Source organism: Aquarana catesbeiana, linkage group LG07, assembly GCF_042186555.1.
Source record: "Aquarana catesbeiana isolate 2022-GZ linkage group LG07, ASM4218655v1, whole genome shotgun sequence".
Classification (NCBI taxonomy): Eukaryota; Metazoa; Chordata; class Amphibia; order Anura; family Ranidae; genus Aquarana; species Aquarana catesbeiana.
In genome coordinates this window covers 192,503,033-192,529,748 of record NC_133330.1, presented here as the reverse complement: position 1 = coordinate 192,529,748, position 26,716 = coordinate 192,503,033, and the positions used below count along the sequence as shown (strand labels likewise).

The window sequence follows — 26,716 nt, the reverse complement described above, 5'->3', positions numbered from 1 at the left end:
TCCCACATACCCTGCGATCAGGCCCTAGCACAGCAGCATGAAGCATCGCCAGCCAGATCGGGACGAGGCAGAGCTCAACCTCAGTGGCTCTCCTGCACTGCCGCAGACAGGTATGTCCCAGAAAGACTTCCTCAAACATATGGAAATTATGCTACAGAGGGCCTTTAAAGCTACCTCTTACCAAATCGCCAAAAGATTATCAGGTGAAATCAGGGCGCTGGGCCAAATGCACAGCAGACCTGGAAACCAGGGTGGACTATATGGAGCTTACCTTACAAAAACATGCCCAGGAGCATGCAGTGCTTCCTGATGAGAACACTATGCTTTTTTCTCGTCTGGAAGATGCAGAGAATCGCTGGCGCAGATCCAACCTGCGGCTCTGCGGTATCCCTGAAACCATTGATGACCTGCAATCCTTTACCACCGCTCTGTTTCAAGAACTGTCACCGTCAATACTAGTCGAGCGCCTAGAACTTGATAGAATCCAGAGGGCCCTCACTTGCCACCAAACAGATGGTCCACCATGTGACATAATCGTCAAACTGCATTTCTTCTGCACTAAGGAGCAAATTCTCTCTGCTGCCTGCAGCAAGGACTCTCTCCTGTTCCAGGGCCATACGTACCAACTCTTTTTTTTGGCCTGGCCCCCCTCACTATAGCCAAGCACCCTGCCATGAAGCCTCAGCTCCAAATCTTACTGCATAACCAGCTCAAGTACACATGGCGATTTCCGTTTGCCCTACAGTTTACCTATTAGGGACAGCAACACACTTGCACCTTGCCTGAGTCATTACAATGCCTCTTGGAATCCCTGCAACTGGCAGCCCCAGTCCAGCAGTCGGATACTTTTTTGCCCGAACTCCGGCCCATTCAGCCGCTCAACCCTTTACCGTCACACCAAAGCGCAACCAGCCGGGTCCATCCTCCATCCAGAAAGGGACTCCATCTCGGGCACCTTCCAATGGCTTTCGAGATCCAAAGACCTTCATACCTGATTGAACGTATTGTATTATTCTCCCTTGTTCTGGGGAACTAGTCTTGATTGTTCGTGGGGAAACTCACCCTTGCTCAACATTTGTAGGTTCCATACAACCAGGGCCCAGAGGCCCATACCCTGATGTGAACTCTTTATATCCAAACAGAAAGCCTCTGCACGTCCCACAACCCTATCTGGGTTGCACAGGTTCAGATCCTAGTTATCCACTAACATGTCTTGTATTTTGTTTAACCACCTCAATACAGGGCACGTACACCCCCCTCTCCTGCCCAAGCCATTTTTCAGTTTTCAGCGCTGTCGCACTTTGAATGACAATTGCGCGGTCGTGTTACACTGCACCTTAATTAAATTTTTATCATTTTTTTCCCACAAATAGAGCTTTCTTTTGGTGGTATTTGATCACCTCTGCGGTTTTTATTTCTTGCGCTATAAACAAAAGAAGAGGGACAATTTTGAAAAAACACAATATTTTTTACTTTTTGCTATAATAAATATCCAATTTTTTTTTTTTTAACAAATTTTTTCCTCAGTTTAGGCCGATACGTATTCTTCTACATATTTTTGGTAAAAAAAAATTGCGATAAGCGTATATTGATTGGTTTGCGCAAAAGTTATAGCGTCTACAAAATACGGGAGAGATTTATAGCATTTTTATTATTTATTTATTTTTTACTAGTAATGGCGGCGATCTGCAATTTTTATTGTGACTGCGATATTGCGGCGGACACATCGGACACTTTTGACACATTTTTGGGACCATTCACATTTATACAGCGATCAATGCTATAAAATTGCATTGATTACTGTGTAAATGTGACTGGCAGGGAAGGGGTTAACACTAGGGGGCGCTCGAGGGGTTAATGTATTACCTAAGGAGGTGATTCTAACTGTGGGGGGAGGGGACTGACTGGGGGAGGTGACCGATCGCTGTCCCTATGTACAAGGGACACGCCATCGGTCTCCTCTCCTCTCTGACAGGACGTGGATCTGTGTTTACATGCACAGATCCACGCTCCTGCTGTGTTACCCGGCAATCGCGGGTGCCCGGCGGACATCGCGGCCGCCGGGCACGCGCACCGGGTCCCGAGTGACACGGCGGGCGCGCGCCCCCTAGTGGCTCGGGAAGGCGAGGACGTCATATGACGTCCTCCCAGAATAACAGAAGCCTCGTCCAGCCGTCATATGACGGTGGGCGGTGGCTTAGTGGTTAATACCACTCAGTTTTCTACATTGAACTGTTAAAATGTTTTGTATGAATTATAACCCTGCTACTGACAAATCCATGCTCAGGCAGTGTAGTTAGGCTACACGGGTGCTTATTGTCAATTGATGTCTCCATGACCAAGTATCCCTTGTACCCTGAAGACCCCCTTACCATCCTTCCCTTCCACGCTTACCTCCCACTTCCCTTCTTTCCCTACCTCTCCCCTCCCTTGTCTCCCCCCCCCCCCCCATAGCTCCCCCTTTCTGGTGCACTCATTCTTTGGCTAGCGGGCTGGCAGAAGTCTGTGCACTACCTGGTCGGGCAGTAGAGTCCAACCACCTAGGTACTTGTTGTTCAATTGTTTGCCTTACAGAATTTTTGTCTCTGCTTTTCGAAATTCTCCTAGTTTTTTTCCTTTTTTTTTTTTTTTTTTTTTTCCCTGCTACCCCTTTCTTTTCCTACGAGGTCGATTGGCTCACATGGGCCTGGTGTTCTCCCCGCGATGATTTACTCCGTTTCTCCAGATGGCCCCCTTAAACATTTTATCTCTAAATGTCAAGGGACTCCAATTCCCCTAACGAGGGTTAAAGCCTTCCAGTCGTTTGTGTCTCTGAAAGCTGGAGTAGTAGCCCTCCAGGAGACACACTTTGCGGCTCGCAGTGCTCCAAAGTTTTTTTAGCTCCCGCTATCCTCAAATGTTTACTGCTTCTGCCAGTACAAAACAAAGAGGGGTTCTGCTAGCCTTCCATCACACCCTACCATTTACCTCCCTTGCTGAGACTAGAGACCCTGAGGGCCGCTACATTGTCCTTGTGGGCCTACTACAGGACATTGAAACAACATTTGTCTCATATTATGCCCTTAACAACAATCCCAATCCATTTTTCTCTCACCTCCTACAGGTTATACAAACTCATTGTAAGGGAACCTTATTCATGTGTGGCAACTCAAACCTAGTACTCCATCCACGCCTCGATAAATTTCCGTATGCCCGGGGTGTCATTCTCCTTCCCTATAGTTCCGCACACAGCTTCTGCAGGCTTCCCTGCTTGACTCCTGGAGAGAATGTAACCCCTTAAAACAGAATTGTACATTTTACTCCTACCCACATAAATCCTTCTCTAGGATAAACCAAATTTTTGTCCCTGTGGCGTCCTCGACGATTTTGATGAACTCCTGTATACACCCTATTCCATGTTCTGACCCCTGTGCAGTTATCACTACTGTTTCATCTTTGATTCCCCAATCCGGGGATCGCACCTGGTGTATGAATGATGCACACCTAAGCAACAAATCCTATTGCTTTGATATCCAGTTCGCCCTTAAGGAATACCTCTTGCATAACGCAACACCGGATATTTCTCCGGTCCTTTTATGGGAAGCGCATAAACCGGTGATCCGAGGTACACCTTTGCTGCAATAAAAAAAACTTAAATTACAGCAACTCGAAACAGAGTACCACCACTACTTCCTCCAATTTCAACCCTCCCCTACTAAGGCCAACAGACTCCATCTAGAAAAAAACCTAGGCTGAATTGAACTTGCTCCCAGCCGAATCGTCAGACAAGGCCATTCATAGATCCAACCACACAATTTACACCAAGGCCAACAAACCAGACACCTTCTTGGCTCTGTTTCTTCGTTGCTCGGAACGGGTTTGCAATCCTATAAGACTCAAGTTGACTAAAGATGTCCACACAAGTAATTCTGCTAAACTGCTCTCCGAATTCCGCAAGAGATTGGCACAATTATATGAAGCAAAGGCTTCATTCCTTTTGAATCAGGCAGAGACACTATTCCAGGATATACCTATACCTAAGTTATCCAATGCCAGTCATGAGTCCATGGAATGCCCTGTTACAACCGAAGAAGTCCCCATAGCAATCAAGTCACTTAAACCTCATAAACATCCTGGACCTGATGGCCTCTCAAGTACGTACTTTAAAAAATTTGCTGAAACACTAGCCCCACTCCTCTCAAACTCCTTCAATGCTCTGCTCAAGCAACACACCTTCGGCCGGGACACGTTGACAGCCATCATCTCCATGATACCCAAACCCAATACTGATAACACCTTCTGGTCCAATTACAGGCCCATCTCCCTGCTCAACTTGGACATCAAAATCCTAACCAAAATATTAGCATTTAGACTCAACCTAATCATTGGGGGGGCTAATCCACAAAGATCAGATGGGTTTCATACTGCGACGCCAAGCTAGCGACAACATCCGATGCGTAATCCTGCTACAACACCTAGCTAGATCCCGTAAGATACCCATGTACTTCCTTTGTCTTGATATTAGGAAAGTGTTCGACATAGTCTCGTGGTCTTACCTACACTTTATACTCCAACGTTGGGGCTTCGGTCCTAACTTTTTACAGTGGATAGGCTCTCTGTATAATCAACCACAAGCATATAATAAGTATTCTGAGTTTCATTCTGACTGCTTCCCTATTTAATGGGGAACCAAGCAGGGTTGCCCACTCTCTCCCCTAATCTTCGCCCTAGCAGTTGAACCCCTGACAGCCCTGATAAGAACAAACCTAAATATCAAAGTTCTGGAAGTTGCTTTCACGACCCATAAGCTATGCCTGTTCACCAACGACGCTTTATTATTCATTACTTCCACTCGTACAACACCCTCAAACCTTATCCATACGTTAGATAAATTTGCAGTAGTATCAGATCTAGAGGTCAACCAGTCCAAATCCAGGGCCTTCAACATGTCCCTTCCACAGGCTGAGTTCAATCACCTGCGGGATAATTTTCAATTCTCATGGTCCTTGTCATCAATACCATACCTAGGAATAAAGTTGACTAGTAACCCAACCCACCTTTACCAGGCAAATTTACCTCCTTATGTTATCTCATCTATCTTCTTTGCTGGCTACTTGGCAGCCGCTATGCATTTCTTGGCTCAGGCGCGTGGTGGCTGTCAAGATGTCTTTATTACCTAAACTTCTATACCTTTTAGAGTCCTTCCGGTCGCGATCCCCTCTTATTTTTTCTGAGATATACAAAATCATGTATACAAATATATATGGGACCTACGAAACCCAGGGTGTCATGAACCATATTTCTACGCACTAGGCTCAGTGGGGGCCTAGGGATCCCTAACTTCATACGTTACTACCATGCTGCCCAACTAGCCCAGCTCGCATTGTATCACGCAAAAACCGAAATACCACTGTGGGTGAGTTTGGAAGCGATTGATCTTCACCTTGACTCAGTGACTAACTTGCTGTGGATGTCCAGCTTTGATCATGGCACTGTAACTAACCCTATAACTCAACACTCCCTTCGATTTTGGGATAAATTACGGGGCCCTCTTAAACTAGCGTCCCATCATTCCCCACTTCTCTCCTTTTTCAACTACCCAAACTTCTACCCTGCCTTTACCGAACCATGCGCGCTCCAGGCATCATATCTCGCTTATACAGTCATCTCACATCTGCTCCATCTAGTCTACCACTTTACGCTGCACAGTGGTCTAAAGACCTAGAAATTTACCTGAATACGGGGGATTGGTATATGGGCCAACACTAAAACTTCCTCCCAAAACATTGTTGCGCTCGAAGCAAACTCCAAAGTCCTCATGAGGTGGTATCTAGTCCCGGCAAGGATTTCCAATTTTTTTACCGGGTTACCCCCCCCCCCCCCCCGGTGTGCTTCCAAGGTTGTGGTGAGAATTGCACGCACGCACGCACACATTTGGTGGACGTGCCCTGTTGTACAACAATTTAGGACGACAATCTTCCATATGGCTTCTACTTTTCTCCGTGTTCCTTTAGACCCAGATCCACCCTTGCACTATTGAACTATGTCACCTTAGACTGCACTAAGGCTCAGCTTCGCCTCCTTCTGCAGCTCATGACTGCGTCCAAACTGTAGCTAGAGTCTGGAGGCCCAGTGTATTATCCAGTTTGCCACCCCGCCACAGCACTCGAGGCCCCCTCAGGTTAGTGTCTGCTTGTATTCGTCTGTAGTGGTAAAGTGTATCCAGCAATACCAACGTTTGCTAAATTTGGGGGTGTCTTTTGCTTGATGTACTAGTTCCTCCATTTCTGCGGTTGAGCGAGGGTAGGCTGCGTTTGGGGTCGAAGAGTGGTGTAGTAAGAATTGCGCTGGTGAGTATTCGAGTGTGTAACTGGTTATCTGGTTAGTCAGTCAGTGAACCTCTTTCCAGAAAGTTTACAATTTGGGACATGTCCACCACGTATGTAAAAGGGATCCCAGCTCCTCCTTACATTTCCAGCATGTTGAGGAAAGTGAAGGATAGATTTTTTTTGTAGCCTAAGGGGATTTCTGTACTATCTTGAGAATATTTTAAATGCATTCTCTTGTGTGTACATGTTCACTGTTCCTTTGTGTATGCAAGTATATATTTTTTCCAAGTCTTGGTCTGATAGATCGATTGAGAGTTCTAGTTCCCATTACAGTTAGATTTGGGGTTTTGGTCTGTGAATAGTAAAGCGTATGTGGAGGAGATTAAGTGACTTTGGGGTTCTGTTTGTAAGGATAACGATTCGAAGGGGGTGAGTTGTCTCGACCAGTCAGGTCTTGGTTTAGGTTTGTCAAGAAAGTGCCCAATTTGTGCACATGTCCAAAAAGGAAATGTGCCATTTATCGCCAGTGTAGCTAGTTTTGATTGGGCGATGAACTGGCCTTTTTCGAATAAATGTTCTACCCGAACAGTATGATGTGGCCATAGGTCTGCTAGAAAGGATGTGGAGGTTCCTGGTGAAAAGTCTGGATTATGGCATAACTGAGTCATGGGGCCTAGGAGTGAAGATATTTTGTATTTGCGGCAAGTTTCACGAACATTTTTGGGGCTATCCATGGGGTTTGAGATGGAGGGATAGGGGTCATGTAATGTTCTAGTTGAAGCCAAGATTTTACCTTGGAGTGAATGTTCCAATCTATAATTCTTGATAAATGGCAGGCTTGGTGGTATTTTCGTAGGTCTAGGAGACCTATACCTCCTTTGAGTTTAGGGATGGTGAGTCTGGAGTAGCTTAATCTTGGGCGTGATGTGTTCCAGATGAAATCCGTACATTCTTTCTGATATTGTGAGAAGAACGAGGGTGGAAGTTTAATTGGGATAGTTTGTAGGAGGTATAGAATTTCAGGGTAGAACGTTCATTTTAATGATTGCAGCTCTGCCAAACCAAGAGAAGACCTGTGGACCATGACTTTAGATCTTTTGTAATGTTGTGTAATAACGGTGTGTAGTTAGCGGAACAAAGGTTTGTAAGGGAAGTTGGTAGCTGGATTCCTAATTACGCTATAGCATGTTTTTCCTATTTAAACAGGAAGTTTGCTTAGCATTGTCGGTGGATGTCTAGTGGTAGAGTAATGTTGAGGGCATTAGATTTTGTGAAGTTGATTTGTAAGTTGGTTAGAGCTTTGAAGGTGTTGAAGTCTTTAAGCAAGTTTTGGATCGTCGTGAGAGTGGTTCAGTAAGGAAAAGTAGGATGTCATCCGCAAAGGTGGCTAGTTTGTATGTTAGTATGTATGTGTGTTGGCCTATTTCGATCCCTTTGATATCAGGATTTGCTCTAATGCGTCTCATTAGTGCTTCTAGGGTAAGGACAAAGATCAGCGGGGACAAGGGGCATCCCTGTCGAGTTCCATTCGATATTGAGAAGGCATCCGATAGGTGACCATTTACGCGGACTCTGGCTGTGGGATTGGAGTAGAGTGTGAGTATAAAATTTAGCAGTTGATGAGGAAGGCCAATGGTTTTTAGTGTTTCCGTCATGTATTCACAGGCCACTCTATCGAATGCCTTCTCCGCATCGAGGGAGAGAAGGAACACCTGATGGTGATTGGATGTGAGCCAGTGGTGGATGTTGATGGCCTTGAGTGTGTTGTTACTTTCTTCTCTGCCTGGAATAAAACCTACTTGGTCAAGACATATCAGTTGGGTGAGTAAGGGGAGAAGTCGGTTGGCTAGTATTTTGGCAAACCACTTGGTGAGATTGGTCTATAATTGGTGACCATGGAGGGGTCTTTCCCTGGTTTCGAAATTACTGCTATGTGGTCTGTCAGTAGATCCCATGACGGTGATGCAAAGGAGTTAAAAGCTGAGATAAAGCAAGGGGTGAGAAGTTCTGCATAAGTCTTATAATATCCCACTGTCAGTCAGCCTGGGCCTGGGCTTTTGCCCAGTTTCATTTCCTTCAGAGCCAGTTTGGCTTCTTTACCCGTTAGAGGGCCGTCTAGATCTTGAGCCAGGGTGTGTGATATTGGGGTGGGGCTATATTGTGTTAAGAAATCAGAAATTAACGGTTTCCTTGATGTTGTGTTTTTTAATGGGACATCTTGGTGCTTTTTGGTATGTTGCCAATTAAAAATTGGAACAGAAAATTACACCCACTATGATAATCACTAATGTGCAATACCAGAATCAACAAAAAAATGCACAAAAAATTCCCTCAAAGATGCTGTGAACAAAACCTTTTGTTAATGCCAGTGTACTATCAGTGATAACTTAGTGCATATACATTCAAAATAATGTGATAATCACTATTGCGCAATGCCAAAAACAGAAAACGCAAAAAAAAAATATATTTTTTTCAAAAAGATTGCACAAAAAATTTCACAAAGATGCTGTGAAAAAAAAATTCCCAAATATTAATACCAGTGTTCTATCAGTAATAGCTTAGTGCATATACAGACATACCCCACTTTAAAGTTTACAATGGCACCAGAGCATGTATGTAAAACGAAAATGTGCTTAAAGTGAAGCAATACCTTTTTTCACTTCTCAATGCATGTATCGTATTGCAATAGTCATTTACAGACATAACTGATTACCTAGGCAAGCTGGCCGACCCCGAAATCTGATATGTTGTAGTCCTGAGTTCCCTCTCGGTGCTCCCCAAGTTTGGTGTCCCTGTCACTTATGGTTTGGGAGCAGTGCCATGTACTCGTGAGGGTATGTAAAGTGAGGGTACGTAAAGCGGGGTATGCCTGTACATATCAAAGATGAAAAGTGCTGTAAAAATATGCAGGTTGAAGTTCTTATTCAACTGTGACCATTTCCAAATCCTTCCACTTTAATTAAATGATTCCAATCCACTGTGCATCTTTTATGATTCCAAAAAAAACGTGCTCCACCACCAATAATGCAAATGCTCACTCCCCAGAGCCCGAAGGCCCGCTGGACCACAAAGCGTGTGTAATTATTTCATTACAATCTCCCAGCATGGGGTTCCACGTACTTCCTGATGAAGGGAGTATTAACCAGTTACCAACCGCCCCATAGCCAAATGACGGCTGCAGGGCGGTTGGATAACTCTGGGAGCACATACTATGACGTGATCCCAGAAAACCGCTCCTGCGTGCCCCCTCCCGCGCGCACACGGGAACATCTGTGACCGCCGGGTCCAGAGGACCCAGCGCATCACGGATCACGGTAAACGGCCGCTGATCGCGGCCATTTACCATGTGATCGCTCCGTCAAATGACGGAGCGATCACATGTAAACAAACCGGCGTCATGTCACGATCGGTACAGAGGGGGAGAGAGCGGATGGCAGCGGCGCTGTAGGCTGGATGTGTAGTGCCCACAGCGCTGTTCTGTGACATGTGCAGTCACAGCCATGGATCCAGCCATCCCTCCATACTCAGCATTACCCTGCACTACTCTGCAATTACCTGTGCACTACTCTGCAATTCCCTGTGCAGTACTCTGCCATACCCAGCCATATTTTGCCATACCCAGCCATGCTCAGCCATGCTCTGCTGTACTCTGCCTCTGTATGTGGCCAGGCTGTGGAAGTCTCACACATGTGGTATCGCCGTACTCAGGAGAAGTAGAGGAATCTATTTTGAGGTGTCATTTTTGGTATGTACATGCTATGTGTTTAATATTTGTATAAATGGACAACTTTGTGTTAACAAAAAAAAAAAAAAAAAAATGCGTTTTAACCACTTCCCGCCCGCCGGCCGTCATACGACGTCTTTGACTTTGTGCGGGGATATCTGAATGATGCCCGCAGCTACAGACATGATTCAGATATCAGCTTTTTCAGCCGGCGATTCCCTACACCATAAGAATGATCATAGCGGCTGTTCCACTGCTTGATCGTTCTTACGGGAGGCGAGAGGGGACTCAACCCCCCCCGCCGCCCTCAGGTGCTTCTACCGACTCACCGCTACAATCGAAGCCAGGATTGTTTTTTTTTGTTTGTTTTTTTTTATTTCAGGCTTCCCAGCCTAGAGGTGAGATGTGGGGTCTTATTGACCCCATATCTCATTGTAAAGAGGACCTGTCATGCCACATTCCTATTACAAGGATGCTTACATTCCTTGTAATAGGAATAAAAGTGATCAAAAAATGTATTTTTTGGACAAAAGCGTCAAACAAATATAAATAAAGAAAATTGAACAATAAAAAAATAATTTTTTTTTTTTTGTCCCCGTGTACTCGCATGGAGAAGCGAACGCATACGTAAGTCCCGCCCACATATAAAAATGGTGTTCAAACCACACATGTGAGGTATCGCTGCGATCGGTAGAGCGAGAGCAATAATTTTGGCCCTATACCTCCTCTGTAACTCAAGACATGTAACCAGTAAACAATTTGAAAGCGTCGCCTATGGGGATTTTTAAGTAGCGAAGTTTGGCGCCATTCCACGAGCGTGTGCAATTTTGAAGGGTGACATGTTGGGTATCTATTTACTCGGCATAACTTCATCTTTCACATTATGCAAAAACATTGGGCTAACTTTACTGTTTTGTTTTTTTTTTTTTTTTTAAGCACAAAACTGTTTTTTTTTCCAAAAAAAAGCGTTCAAAAAATTGCTGCACAAATACCGTGCGAGATAAAAAGTTGCAGCGACCGCCATTGTATTCTCTAGGGTCTTTGCTAAAAAAACATATATATATAATGTTTTGGGGTTCTATGTAATTTTCTAGCAAATAAATGATGATTTTTACATGTAGGAGAGAAATGTCAGAATTGGCCTGGGCACTCCAGAACGCCTGAAGGTGCTCCGTGCATGTTGGGCCTCTGTATGTGGCCATGCTGTGTAAAAGTCTCACACATGTGGTATCGCCATACTCGGGAGTAATAGCAGAATGTGTTTTGGGGTGTAATTTGTGGTATGCATATGCTGTGTGTTAAAAATAACCTGCTAATATGACAATTTTGTGGAAAAAAAACCAAACTTGATTTTGCAAAGAATTTTGGGAAAAAATGACAACTTCAAAAAACTCATCATGCGTCTTTCTAAATACCTTGGAATGTCTTCTTTCCAAAAGGGGGTCATTTGGGGGGTATTTGTACTTTTCTGGCATGTTAGGGTCTCAAGAAATTAGGCCGTCAGTACTTCAGGTGTGATCAATTTTCAGATATTGGCACCGTAGCTTTTGGACTCTATAACTTTCACAAAGACCAAATAATATCCACCGATTTGGGTTATTTTTACCAAAGATATGTAGCGGTATAAATTTTGGACAAAATATATGAAGAAAAATTACTAATTTGCAAAATTTTATAACCGAAACGAAGAAAAATGCATTTTTTACAGAATTTTCGGTCTTTTTTCTTTTATAGCGCAAAAAATAAAAAACCCAGCGGTGATTAAATACCACCAAAAGAAAGCTCTATTTGTGTGAAAAAAAGGACAAAAATTTCATATGGGTACAGTGTTGCATGACTGAGTAATTGTCATTCAAAATGTGAGAGTGCCAAAAGCTGAAAATTGGTCTGGTTATTAAGGGGGTTTAAGTGCCCAGTGGTCAAGTGGTTAAATATATTAGCAGATTTAGAACCACTGACAAATTGAAGTCAAACTCCAGTGCACATATTATAAGCAGTTACAGCAAACATTTGTTCCTTTTGGGATACATGTTTGCTTTTGAGATTAATACTGCTTTAAGCTCAGCTATATTTCTCCTCCACTCTTCTTGTTTCACTTAAAGAGGTTGTAACCCTAAAAATAAATAAATACATTTTATATATATTATAGCACGTTTAGCAGCACAGCGCTTGTGCTCTCTAATCTGTCCCTTTCTATGCTGTAAAAAACCTGGTTGATCCTGCCTATTCCTGTGTCCCCCTTAGTGTGCTGATCACGGTAATCATGGCTGCTAATCCATGATACCGTGGTAAGCTTACATGCCTCCATCACCCCGCTGCTCTCATCTCTCGCCCCTTCCTGCCTGTCAGCTCCTGTGTGTTGGGCTGTGAGCAATCTATTCCCCTCCCCTTTCATCCTGCTGCTATTAGTAGCTGGCAGTAAAGTCAAAGAAAGTTTACTGCCAGTCCCTCTGTTCTACTAAGCCAGTGTTTCTCAACCTTTTTCAATGTATCCTTTAAAATGACGGACTGCCTCGAGGCACCCCATTCTAAAATATCAAAACTATTCTAATAGCTTTACATAATGCAGCAACATCCACATGGAGGACACCCAACATGAGAGGTGATTTATTCTTCCAAAGCAAATACACTTTTGCACACTGGTACTGACTAGTATTCCAATGTTTCTCTTCTCCCTCAATTTCTCTCCATCAGTCAACTAATGTCACCCCAGTGCTGAGGGAGAGGGGCACAGGAGGGTCAGGCAAGAATGCTCTGGAGGCAACAGGCATCCTCCTAATTAACTCATTTTGTCATTGGTTGTTAGGATGTCAGTGTCTAGAAAGTCATAGTGGTGCATTGTGAAAAACTGTGGCTTTGTGTAACTAAAAGGCAGGCTTGATCCACCTGATACATTTTTAGGCATTTTGCCAATTCACCCCTGAAGAAACCTTAAGACACCCCAGGATGCCTGGGTACCCTTTTTTAAAAAGGCTGTACCAAGCTATATTACACTGTGTACATGTTTGTATAAAATGATGCCTCCTAAATACCTGCTTTCTGCTCTCGTCTGGTTGGTCACGTGACCTTCGGCCGTTCTCCTCCCCCAATCTAAGGGCTACAGCGGGAGGGGCTGAGCGGACAACGCTGCGGTCACATGACCTCCCAGCTGATGTCACAGGGGGATCTCAACCCCTCCCGCTGTAGCCCTTAGATCAGAGGAGGAGAGTGGCAGGAGGTCACGTGACAGACTAAAAAAGATTGGAAAGCAGGTATTAAGAGGCATAATTTTATACTAACATGTACATAGTGTAGTATAGCTTAGTAGAACAGAGGGGCTAGCAGTAATCTTTCTTTGACTTTACAACCACTTTAACTCATATTGGATATTTATTAAAAAGTTATATAATATTTTTCAGTAAACAGTGAAAGGCTGCCTCAAGACAAATGGAGCCGGTGAGATTTAGTCCTCCTTTGAGCCAACAAAGATATGAATTTGTAATCTCTTTTGTGAATAATTACAAACTCAAGAAGGTAAGTTTGTATATTTTTCTTGCGTTCTACATCCATTAATGTCTGCTGAAGCAGCATTGCATTTCTTTAAAGAGACAATGTCCTTAGCACACATATCCACAGCTTTATAGATCTTTAAAGTGATATAAAAATCTCAGTTTTTAAGGAATTCCAGTAGCTGACTGAATCACTTACTAATTATGCAACTGCTAGCCTTCACCTTTTTAATCCCTGCATGTGTTCCATTTTAAGCTGCTGCCATTGTCAATGCCCCAAGTTTCCTGTTTCAGTAATGCTCCTTTCAGTTGCAGTGTCCTATAGTAGTGTTTCTCAACTCCAGTCCTCAAGGTGCCCCAACAGGTCATGTTTTCAGGATTTCCGTCAGATAAAACAGCTGTGGTAATTACTAAGGCAGTAAAACTGATCAATTCACCTGTGCAAAATAATGGTAAGCCTGAAAACATGACCTGTTGGGGTGCCTTGAGGACTGGAGTTATGAAAAATTGTCCTATAGAGCCCACCTTGTATTCGGGGCCTTGAACTGTGTCTTCCTACACTGTGTGCATCAATAGAAACACATGGCCCCATAGACTAGGTCTAGGATAAACATAAGAACGACCAAGGCACTGGATTTGGATTTTTCTAAGTCAGTGAATTTTTCATTGGGCAGTCTGTCTGGTTTATCAGCACTCCAGAAAACAGGGACCACCCTCAGGAAAAAAGGAAAATAACCCAGAGTTGATAATCCACGCATACACAATCCAATGAGAGCGCCAAAAATGTCCAAGGTAATTCAATAATAAAACTGAGTCATAGCAGACTAGAGCCAATGTGTCTCAGGAGCCAAATACAATCCCCCTTTATGAGGGTATAAGAATTCTGGATGTGCTTAAATGGATCCAGGTGAACAGATACCAAATAAAAATGCACTTGGATTTACTGCTTGGAAAGTTTCAGGAGGGCAGATTATGCTAGTGTTAGTAAATGCATTCACAAACAGTTTTACTTGGTATCTGTTAACCTGGGTCCATTTAAGCACAGTCAGAATTTTTAAACTCTGATGAAGGGGGGAGTGTGTTTGACCCATGTTGGCTCTATTCTGCTATGAATCAATTTTATCATCAAATTACCTTGGTCTCTAGGACATTTGTTTGGTGTTGTAATTGGATTGTATGTCTATAGTCTAGGATGGCAAGGCACTCTTCTGCTTCTCCTTCCTTCTCTTCTCCAAGCTAATGGACTGACTGGAGACTGCACGGTCCACTATTAACACTTTGCTGTGAAGACCAGAAGTTTAGGGAAGTGGCAATGAGACAGCGGGAGCCAGCAACATGGTAAACTGCAAGTGTTTGGTAAGAATTCTACCAAATAGTTTACTGGAGAATGCTTATTTTGATAAATAAAATAAATAAATTAGTATATTGCAGCTTATCAGTCCTTAGATGTGGTGGCTGCATTACTTTTTTTTATAAAGGGTTTTCTTTATTTTTACTTGGTGTTTTTGCTAGTAACACACTTTCAGTCCTCTAATAACAACAATCTCTGTGTCAGGACAACAGCAACCGAATAGGACTACAGGACTCCACCAATCTATTTTCCATGACATACCACTGAGGGACATAGCTGAGAACAGAGATAGCTGAGAACAATGTAGCTGATAATACCATATGAAATAAAGTAGTTGGGGTTTACATAAACTTTAAACAGTACACTTTTAGTACTCACAAGTTATTCTTTAGTTATTTCTTGCCTTGTCTCCACTGAAATGTGTGTCAGAATGAGCCTGCAGTGCCCTTCTTGCTGATGTCAGCCCTTTTCTGCAACCCTTACCTAATATTAGCTAGATTATCACAACAGGAGGGCAAGTATGTGCTTGCTATCTTCAATCATAGCACTGCCCTTGCTGTTGGGAGCACGCCTGCACTCACAAAGTCGCTGAGAGTGCGCATATATAGAAACCACACAATGTACATGCACATTACAAGAGTGGTGGCTCTGAAGCTGCTGGTTCCACACACAAGGTGGTAGCGGCCAGCAGCAAAAAACTGGAAAGCCAAAAGGCTAACAATGAATACTACACTGCCTAAAAAAATTTAAAGGAACACTTAAAAAAATCAACAACTTGGAGAGAAAATGATACTAGTCACTAAATTGCTGTGGTAACAGCGGAATCGCGATCATCTTTGTACAGTTCAGTAGCTTCAGCATCTTTGGCAGTATCTCTGAATTTTTTTTTCTGAAATGAAGGACAGTGGGAAAAGTTTCTCTATACTCCAATATTATGAGGACAAGTTAATTCAAACGCCATGGATTTTATTATGAATGCTAACTTTAAAAATATGTTGACACTTTACAATGTATATCGATACACACAAGACTCGGTCATGAATATTAGTATGTATATATGATTGAAACCTTTTATAGTAAGAAAGATGTACATTTCATCAGTTGATAAGATGACAATTGACACTGTTAAAGCTCATTTAGTTTTGGGTAAAAAGGTCTAAAAGGAAAATCACTGTCCATATACAGTATCTCACAAAAGTGAGTACACCCCTCACATTTTTGTAATTATTTTATTATAACTTTTCATGTGACAACACTGAAGAAATTACACTTTGCTACAATGTAAAGTAGTGAGTGTACAGCTTGTATAACAGTATAAATTTGCTGCCCCCTCAAAATAATTAAACACACCATTATTGTCTAAAACGCTGGCAACAAAAGTGGGTACACCCCTACGTGAAAATGTCCAAATTGGGCCCAATTAGCCATTTTCCCTCCCCAGGTGTGAATAGGGAAATTTGGTGTTATTGCTCTCACTCACTGATACTGGTCACTGGAAGTTCAACATGACACCTCATGGCAAAGAACTCACAGTTGGTAGGAAAATTGGCAAAGCAGAGTGAGTTGATGGACAGTATTTGGTAAGATTGTCTTAGGATCTGAAAAAAAAGAATTGTTGCTCTACATAAAGAAGACCTAGGCTATAAGAAGATTGCCAAGACCCCTAAACTGAGCTGCAGCACGGTGCCCAAGAGCATACAGCAGTTTAACAGGACAGGTTTCACTCAGAAAAGGCCTCACCATGGTCGACCAAAGAAGTTGAGCGCACGTGCGCAGCGTCATTTCCAGAGGTTGTCTTTGGGAAATAGACGTTAGAGTGCTGCCAGCATTGCTTCAGAGGTTGAAGGGGTGGGGGGGTCAGCCTGTCAGTGCTCAGACCATACGCAGCACACTACATCAAATTGGTCTGCATGGCTGTTGTCCCCAGAAGGAAGCCTCTTCTAAAGGTGATGCACAAGAAAGCCCACAAACAGTTTGCTGAAGACGAGCAGACTAAGGACATGGATTACTGTAACCATGTCCTGTGGTCTGATGAGACTAAGATAAACTTATTTAGTTCAGATGGTGTCAAGCGTGTGTGGCGGCAACCAAGTGAGGAGTACAAAGACAAGTGTGGCTTGCCTACAGACAGGTGTGGCTTGCCTACAGTCAAGTATGCTGGTGGGAGTGTCATGGTCTGGGGCTGCATGAGTGCTGCCATCAATGGGGAGCTACAGTTAATTGAGGGAACCATGAATGACAACATGTACTGTGACATACTGAAGCAGAGCATGACCCCTCCCTTCAGAGCCTGGGCCGCAGGGCAGTATTCCAACATAACGACCCCAAACACCTCCCAAGACGACCACTGCTTTGCTAAAGAAGCTGAGGGTAAAGGTGATGGACTGGCCAAGCATTTCTCCAGACCTAAACCCTATTGAGCATCTGTGGGGCATCCTCAAACGGAAGGTGAAGGAGCGCAAGGTCTCTAACATCCACCAGCTCTGTGAGGTCGTCATGGCGGAGTGGAAGAGAACTCAAGTGGCCAACCTGTGACGCTCTGGTGAACTCCATGCCCAAGAGGATTAAGGCAATGCTGGAAAATAACGGTGACCACTCAAAATATGGGTCCTATTTGGACATTTTCACTTAGGGGTGTACTCAACTTTTGTTGCCAGCGGTTTAGACATGATTGGCTGTGTGTTGCGTTATTTTGAGGGGATGGCAGATTTACACTGTTATACAAGCTGTTCACTCACTTCTTTCCACTGTAGCAAAGTGTCATTTCTATAGTGTTGTCACATGAAAAGATATAATAAAATATTTGCAAAAATGTGAGGGGTGTACTCACTTTTGTGAGATACTGTATATCATGATCTATGAAAAGACATGATCGGGACCCAATTATCATATTGTATAAAAAATAGGGTTGGTCATAATATCATCATTTGTTTATAATTAAGCAATCAATATTGTTATATATAATGTGTGTCTGTTTTTATAATGTTACCATTTACAAAAAATAATAAGCTTTAAAAGCGTGTAAATAATTTTTACGAATTTTTAATACCATGTCTGAAATTACACCTCCTTTTTACACCATTTATTTCAGTGTAAAGGCTGCTGCCACCAATTAGAAAATCACCAGACTCGCCAAGGCATTCTACACATTTAAATAAAAAAAAATACATAAATGTAGCTGTGTAGGAAAAGATTAATTATATAGGGGTTAATCACCAGAAAAGTTCCATATAACCTCAGGATAGACATTTCTTGTCCTATGGTGCCATCTGGTGGTCAAGTGACCTAGTACGTAAGTAAACACAGGGTTGATGATTATACTGCCCCACCAATCATAGCGAAGTTTACACCTTCTGGGCCAGGTTTATCGAAATGTTATGAGTGTATTGTCTGCCACTCAATAAGATAGCAAGTCAGGTAGACAGGGATAACGTTGTCACATCATCTGAGAATCACACCATGACATCGGACACACAGCTCCAGCATAGCTAGACACCATTTTGGAGAAGACAAACTCCACCCGTTAACCTCTTGGCACCGACAGTACGCAAATATGCAGTCTCTCGGTGAGTGGGCCTTAACGCTGAGAGGCTGCATATTTGCGTACTAATCGCTACTTGGGATCAGGAGCTTCTCCTGCCATCTGAAACCCCTTAAAGGGTCAGGAGGCGCGGGCGCCAAAGGGTTAATCGCAGTCATCTTCGGGTCTGGTCATCGGACACCTAAAAGCCTAACTGCTATACTTGGAGGGTAATTATAATATATTATTTTCTTGGTGATTTTTGCTTGCCTAAATCATTAGGCCAATTACAATAGCCATTTTAAAAGGTAACATTCTTCTCACGATAATATAACCACTAGAGTTATGTAATTTTTTTAACATTATTTTGTTGTTATTTTTCTTTTCTTTGGGCCATATTGGTGCCCACTTTTACGTATTTCAAAGCTTTTTCTGCAGGAGTATAAAAGTTGAATTCCGTATAATGCAGATTATTGTCTGCTAGGTAGTTATCATTGGTTATGTTGTCCAAGAGGGGAGATTATTGAATTTAGTTCACTCTATATACCCTGCTGTTGCAGACAATTTTAGAACTTTTATGCAAATATCTTAGTGTCTATGCATATCCCAATCTGACTATTATTTATGGTGTTTGTAGGTCATTTATTGTAAATAAATATTAATTTTATTTTTGATAATCTGAAGTCTATACACCCAATTTTGTCATGTTGTTTAAAGATTTCTGTTTGCCAAAATAACTCAAAATAATTAAGTCAGTTCAATTATTTTTATTAAATTATTCTTGTATTGGAGGCACTATGATTTAATCAATTTAGCTGACTATATTTATCATTCAGGCATTCCCTGACACTGCGAACAGAGCTAGAGCAATAATTCTAGGTCCCTCATTCATAGTTCTATTCTAAACTGGTGAGCTGTAAAGGCTTTTGAAGCTCCACCTAGTGATGATTTTGGGTACAGTAATTTTTCCCAATTTTGTGGGTGCACGCAATTTTGTGGCTTGACATATTTGGCATCTATTTACTCAACACTACCTCATTATTATTATTTTGTACAAAACATGGGCAATTAAATTGTGTTTGTGTGCACAAAAATTCGTTTTAGTGTTTTTCTTTCCTGAAAATATAGATTTGATAAGCAATTGCACAAATATGCAACATAAAAAAAAAAATTGCTATCATCATCTTTTTATTCTACATTGCCTCTGCATTCAGAAAATATATAATGTTCTGTTTTAAAGTATAACTAAAGGCAAAGCTTTTTTTGTTTTGGATAGAGTGGAGAGGAATTAGAATACCTTATATACCACAGATATACCTTTTATTGTTGTCTGTGCTCCCATTAGGGGAATTCACCCTCTGTATTTTTCCTATTTACCATAATCATTGAAAGTGAAAGTAAAAGATGATCCCAAATTTTGGGTTGTCGACAGAAAAGTAACAGGGGAAATCTTCTAATGTGTACACTAGTTCTGGGGGTCCCCAAGAAATTCCCTTATTTTGCAGGGATTTCCCCTCACCTGTTTGGCTATGGGACAGGAAGTGAAGGGAAATCTCAATGGAACACAGGTGGCGAAAAAAATCTGACAGGGGTTATAACCTTACCTTACTCTATCCAAAATGAAAAAAATAGTTTTGCCTATACTTATACTTTAAGTAATCTTATAGCCAAAAAAGGGATTTTTGACTTGCCTTCAAATTCCATATCTTGGAGTACAGTACAGGACACAGGCTTGTCATTCATAAACCCTGGGTTATATACTAGTACCTTTTTAGGTGACTTGACACTGGCAAAGCATTTGAGGACACTCCCCCCTGGGCTCCCCCTTCCCCCAAACCCTAATTTCACGTTGTATCTAGTTGCAAGCATGGCAGAATTAACACAGGTACAGTATGGTGCCCTGCGTCCTGTACTGTACTCTAAGATATGGAATCTTAGAGTGGAGTATGTCAAAATTCCTTTTATCTTTATCATAAAGTACAGAACACAGGCTTGATATTCAAAGACCTTGTGATGCCCCCATGCAATGAATAAGAAGGGTGGCAAACAACAAGGCAAACAAAATTGTACCAACAGGCCAAACAATAGCAGGGGTCAGCAGACACAACTCAGAGTACTGCTGCAAGGACCTTTCAGCCAAGAGCTGCATCCACAGAACATTGGACGTCCATCTGGTAGAACTTTGAAAAGGTATGAACAAAAGACTAGGTGCTGGGCAACTGAGACTTGATGTCTTAATGCCCAGGAAACTCCTACTAGTCTGGAGTGAGTATGTATAAGTGCAGGAGGTGCTTTAATCATTCGGGTGTAAACTCCTGAGATGGGTTGTCTTATTTACCTAGATTTTGTGGCTTTTGAAGCAGGAGGTCCTTAGGGTAGAGCAAATAGAAAGTCCATTTTCCAGTTAGAAGCTATAGCTTTGAGGTAGACTCAAAACTGATGACTCTGACCAAATCCAAACCATGAAAAGCAAACTCCTTTGGAGCAGGGCACAAAGAAGGAAGGACTTTGTCTTAATTGAGGTGGAAGGTTGATACCACGTTAGGAAGAAAGGAGGGTCTTGGGCGCAAGACTACTTTGTCCTTGTGAAGAATGAGGAATCGCTCTTTACAAGAGAGTCACTAATTCAGACACGTCTGACAGATGTGATGGCCACGAAGAAGACTAATTTGCAGGAGAGAACTCCAAAGGTAGTTCCCTGATGGGTTTAACCACAGTGGTTCTGTTATCCTGACTGTATGTCTTTCATATGACGTCTTTCAGGATAACAGCCGACGCGCAGTGTGGCAATCGGTGGTGCGGTGTGTCACCGTTCTCTGTAAAGTGCCTCTGACGGAGGCTCTTTACCATGTGATCATGATCAGCTGTGTCTAATCAAGGTTGATCACAGTGTAAACAGGAAAAGCCGTGTATCGGCTTTTCCTCACTCGCATCTGACAGACGCGAGTAGAGGAGAGTCGATTGGCGGCTCTCCCGACGGGGGGGTCTGCGCTGATTGATTATCAGCGCAGCCCCCCCACAGATGCCCACAATGGATAGCAACCAGGTATGCCACCCTGTACCACCAGGGATGACCGTGCCCAGACAGATGCCAATCAGTGCCTATCAGCAATGCCTATCAGTGCTGTATGGTTCCACCTCATCGGTGCCGCCTTATCAGTGCCCCGACAGTGCAGCCTCATCAGCGCCCGTCGGTGAAGGAGAAAACTTATTTACAACATTTTATAACAGAAACAAAGACAAACTTTTTTTTTTTTTTTTTTTTTTTCAAAATTTTCTGACTTTTTTTTTTTTTTGTTTAGCACTGGTGCCACCCATTGAGCACAGAGCTCTCTGTATTCTGAGAGCTGAGTGGAGGGAAGAGACACCCCCCCCTCTAAGCAGGCTCATAGAGAAACATACAGAGCTGAGGCTGTCAGTCACCCGCAGTGTGCTGTAGGTGGGTGAGGCCATCACACAGGATTTTGTTGTGTTAGCTTAATCTATTAGGAGTGACTCGTGCAGATAGCAGAGGGAAGAGACAGCAGAGAGAAATGACACTTGATGCTTTGGATTGAGGCAAGTACACAATATAGAGGAATATGCTTCAATATAGAGGAATATGCTTTGTTCAACATGCCGTGTCAGTGACAAAGTAGCAAGATGTAACTGGGGACCATGAGACAGCAGGTCTGGCCTGCTTGGAAGATCCCAGGGGTTGTCTCACAGAAGTCTGAGTATGTCTGTGTACCAGTTTCTTCTGGGATAGTTTTTTGTGCAATTTTTTTTTTTTTTGCTCTATTTTGCAGGGCAGTCAATGCAGAATTTGTACTGGGGGAAAGGCATCGATTAGCCTGAAAGGAGTCCAGGGAATTACCAGGGCATTTGATGCCAGTGCTTAGAGAAACTTCGGTCCTGGCCACAAAAAGAGGTAGCTTGTTGTTGAACCTGGAGGCCAGGTGAGTCCAGAGTCCCCCATCTCTTACATATCAGGTTGAAGATGTAATGAAGGATCTATTCTTTTTGGTCCAGGCAGTGTTGACTGAGGTAATCTGCTTTCCAGTTGTCCACTTCTAGGATTAGGACAGGAGAGATCGCTGGACGATGTTTCTGCTTCCACAAAATGATCAGGCTTGCTTCCTTCAAGGCTGCATGACTCCTGGTGTAGCCCACTGCTGTGGTGTTGTCTAATTGAACTCTTATCGAGTGTCCCTGAAGAAGGGGGGTCCAGTTATTGTGTACATGTCATTGTGAACTTGAAGATATTGATGGGGAGCTTGGCTTCTTCGGGTGACCATGTTCCCTGAACTGCAAAAGACTGAAGCACTTCTCCCCAGCCTGAGAGACTGGCATCTATTATCACCTTCCAGTGGTATGGTAGAAACGACCTTCCCATATCAAGGCTGGGTTGGAAATCCATTAACCTAGAGAGAGAAAGGAGCATAGGTAGGTCAAGAGAGGGAGCTTGTTTGATCCTTACCAACAGGATGCTGTGTTAGAGAGGTCTTGAGTGGAATTGGGTGAAAGGAATAGCCTTGAAGGAGGCCACCATGAGGCCCATGACTCTCAGAGAATCCCGCAGGAGATTGTTTCTTTGATATCAAGACCCAAGCACGAGACCTGAGAGAGACCAGTTTATTTTCTGGAAGAAAGACTTTTGTTTTGGCTCTGTCTAGAACGAGGCCCAAGTACTCCTCAAAGGGAAGATGAAGAGAAGTTTGGAGAACAGATCTTTGGATGTTGATTTCACTGAAGGTACCTCTGTGGCTGGCAGAAAACTAGGTTCAAAAGAGACTACAGAAGCATAAGTAAATAAATTACCAGGTCCAGTTGGATTACACCAGTGAGTCCTTAGGAAAACTGCAGTTATAGCCAAGCTGCTATTTCTAATTTTTAAAGACCCCTAAGGCTATGTTTCCACTAGTGCGTCCCCAAAGTCGCGCGATTTTGCCGCGATTTTTTACCGCGATTTTACCGCGATTTTACCGCGACTTTTTACCGCGATTTGAAGCAATGCCTGTATCTATGGACCTCAAGTCGCATCAAAGTGGGACCAAAGTAGTGCAGGGACTACTTTGAAGTCGCTGCGACTTGAAGTCGCACAGATATGAACGGTACTCATTGGAAATCATGGAATACAATTTGTCATGCGACTTTTCAGTCCCAAGTCGCATGAAAAGTCGCACTAGTGGAAACAGAGCCTTACTGACTAGAATGGTACCAAACAATTAAGGTAGAGCAAATGCAGTACCAATTTGCAAAAAAGAATCAAAATCTATACCAGGAAACTACAGACCAGTCAGCCTAACTTTAATAGTATGTAAGGTATTTCAGAGAATGGCAAGGGACACTATACAAAAATGTGTTTGTGATAATGGTATCATAAGTGACAACCAGCAAGGATTTATGAAAGACCGTTCTTATCAGACCAGCCTGTTATCTTTCTAAGAGGAAGTGAGTGAGAAATTGGATGGTGGAAGTAGTTTATCTAGATTTTGCATTTGATACTATACCTCATAAATGGTTAATCTATAAAATATAGTCTGTTAAAGTTAATTAAATTGTATGTACAGTGTCTAAAAAAAGTAATGAGTAAACTACTCACATTTTTGTAAATATTTTATTAGATCTTTTCATGTGACAACACTGAAGAAATAACACTTTGCTACAATGTAAAGTAGTGAGTGCACAGCTTGTAAAACAGTGTAAATTTAGCTGTCACCTCAAAATAACTCAACACAGTCATTATTGTCTAAACCACTGGCAACAAAAGAGTACACCCCTAAGTGAAAATGTCCAAATTGGGCCCAATTAGCCATTTTTCCTCCCCAGTGTCATGTGACTCGTTGGCGTTACAAGGTCTTAGGTGTGAATGAGGAGCAGGTGTGTTAAATTTAGTGTTCTCGCTCTCAATCTCTCATACTAGTCACTGGAAGTTCAATATGGCAGTTCATGGCAAAGAACTCTGAGGATCTAAAAAAAAGAATTCTTGCTCTACATAAAGATGGCCTAGGCTATAAGAAGATTGCCAAGACCCTGAAACTGAGCTGCGGCACGGTGGCCAAGACCATACAGCAGTTTAACAGGACAGGTTCCACTCAGGACAGGCCTCGCCATGGTTGACCAAAGAAGTGCACATGTTCAGCGTCATTTCCAGAAGTTGTCTTTGGGAAATAGACGTATGAGTGCTGCCAGCATTGCTGCAGAGGTTGAAGGAGTGGGGGGGTCAGCATGTCAGTGCTCAGACCATACGCCACACACTGCATCAAATTGGTCTCCATGGCTGTCGTCCCAGAAGGAAGCCTCTTCTAAAGATGATGCACAAGAAACCCGCAAACAGTTTGCTGAAGACAAGCAGACAAAGGACATGGATTACTGGAACCATGTCCTGTGGTCTAATGAGACCAAGATAATCTTATTTGGTTCAGATGGTGTCAAGCGTGTGTGGTGGCAACCAGGTGAGGAGTACAAGTTTTGCCTAGTGTCAAGCATGGTGGTGGGGGTGTCCTGGTCTGGGTGATCTGCATGAGTGCTGCCGGCACTGGGGAGCTACAGTTCATTGAGGGAACCATGAATGCCAACATGTACTGTGACATACTGAAGCAAAGCATGATCCCCCTCCCTTTGGAGACTGGGCTGCAGGGCAGTATTTCAACATAATGACCCCAAACACACTTCCAAGATGAGCACTGCTTGCTAAAGAAGCTGAGGGTAAAGGTGATGGACTGGCCAAGCATGTCTCCAGACCTAAATCCTATTGAGCATCTGTGGGGCATCCTCAAATGGAAGGTGGAGGAGTGCAAGGTCTCTAACATCCACCAACTCCGTGATGTCCTCATGGAGGAGTGGAAGAGGACTCCAGTGACAACCTGTGAAGCTCTGGTGAACTCCATGCCCCGCAGTGCTGGAAAATAATGGTGACCACAGAATATTGACACTTTGGGCCCAGTTTTGACATTCTTACTTAGAGGTGTACTCACTTTTGTTGCCAGCGGTTTAGACATTAATGGCTGTGTGTTGAGTTGTTTTGAGGGGACAGAAACTTTACACTGTTGTACACTCACTACTTTACATTGTAGCAAAGTGTCTTTTCTTCAGTGTTGTCACATGAAAAGATATAATAAAATATTTACAAAAATGTGAGGGGTGTACTCATTTTTGTGAGATACTGTACATGGACAGGAAACTGGTTGCATAAATGGGTCCAGAGATTAGTAATACTCATTGAGAATGACCGATTCTCTAAATGGTCTACAGTTTTGAGTGGTGTGCCCCTGGGGTTCTGTCTTGTGGCCAATGCTATTTAATTTGTTTATTAATGAAATATAGAGTTTGAAATCAAGAGCCTAATTTCAATGTATTTATGTTGATGATACAGGTACAGGTACCAGCCTATAACCCAAAGTCTTTAAATATCAAGCTTTTGCCCTCTACTGTACGTTTTAAGATATGTGGATTTTACAAAAAATTAACCAGTTCTAGATGGGAACTGGTTAGACACTGAACATTTTTGTGTATTACCAAACCAAAAAAGGCTCATTGGGGTTGACTTACTAAGATTCCCTGGAGGTACTGGGCACCCTAGATGTAATAACGCCCAATTAAAGTCAATTAAGACTTCAACTGGGCGGACATGCAACTGGAAAGCACGCTATTGCTGGCAAACATACCTGTCACATCGGCATATGCAGGAATTGTTGAAGTCAATAGGGCTCGAACCTGCAAAATTAAAAGTCCTCATTGAAGGCTTATATGCAAATGATTGGCCATAAAAAGTGTATGGGGACTCGGTTACTGTCCTAGGGGACATGTATCAATTCAAAAAAAAGTTTTTAAAACAATAGTTTTTAAAGGAGCAGTAATTTTAATTATGCTTAAAGTGAAACAATAAAAATGAAATATTCCTTTAAATATCATGTCTGGGGGGGGTCCCCTTAGTCTGCCTGTAAAGTGGTGCATATGTGCGATGTGTAGAACATGCTGAAGAAATAATTACATTTCTGAAGGAAAAAATGTAATTTAAACTTGCGCGCGGCTGTAATGTATCGCCGGCCCCCAGCAATATAGATTAAAAAAAACTGCAAAATTAAAGCGGAGTTCCACACAAAAATGGAACTTCCGCTTTTCGGAACCCTCCCCCCCTCCGGTGTCACATTTGGCACCTTTCAGGGGGGAGGGGGGTGCAGATACCTGTCTAAGACAGGTATTTGCACCCACTTCCGGCATAGACTCCCATGGGAGTGTTTGCCTCTTCCTGTCCCCACCGCGCTGTCTCCTGGGAAACACACAGCTCCCAGGAGATAGCGGGGACCACTCACGATGCGCAGCGCGACTCGCGCATGCGCA

General features: G+C 42.9%; 1 protein-coding gene across 1 annotated transcript in view; it reads left to right on the top strand.

Annotated features, from left to right (window-relative positions):
* Positions 1-26,716, top strand: part of HENMT1 (HEN methyltransferase 1) — a 196,429-nt gene that overhangs the window by 27,931 nt on the left and 141,782 nt on the right. The window contains exon 2 of the mRNA XM_073592928.1: positions 13,431-13,545. Within this exon, the coding sequence (XP_073449029.1) occupies positions 13,459-13,545 (87 nt within the window). The 5' untranslated portion in view covers positions 13,431-13,458. The remainder of the gene's footprint in view (positions 1-13,430; positions 13,546-26,716) is intronic.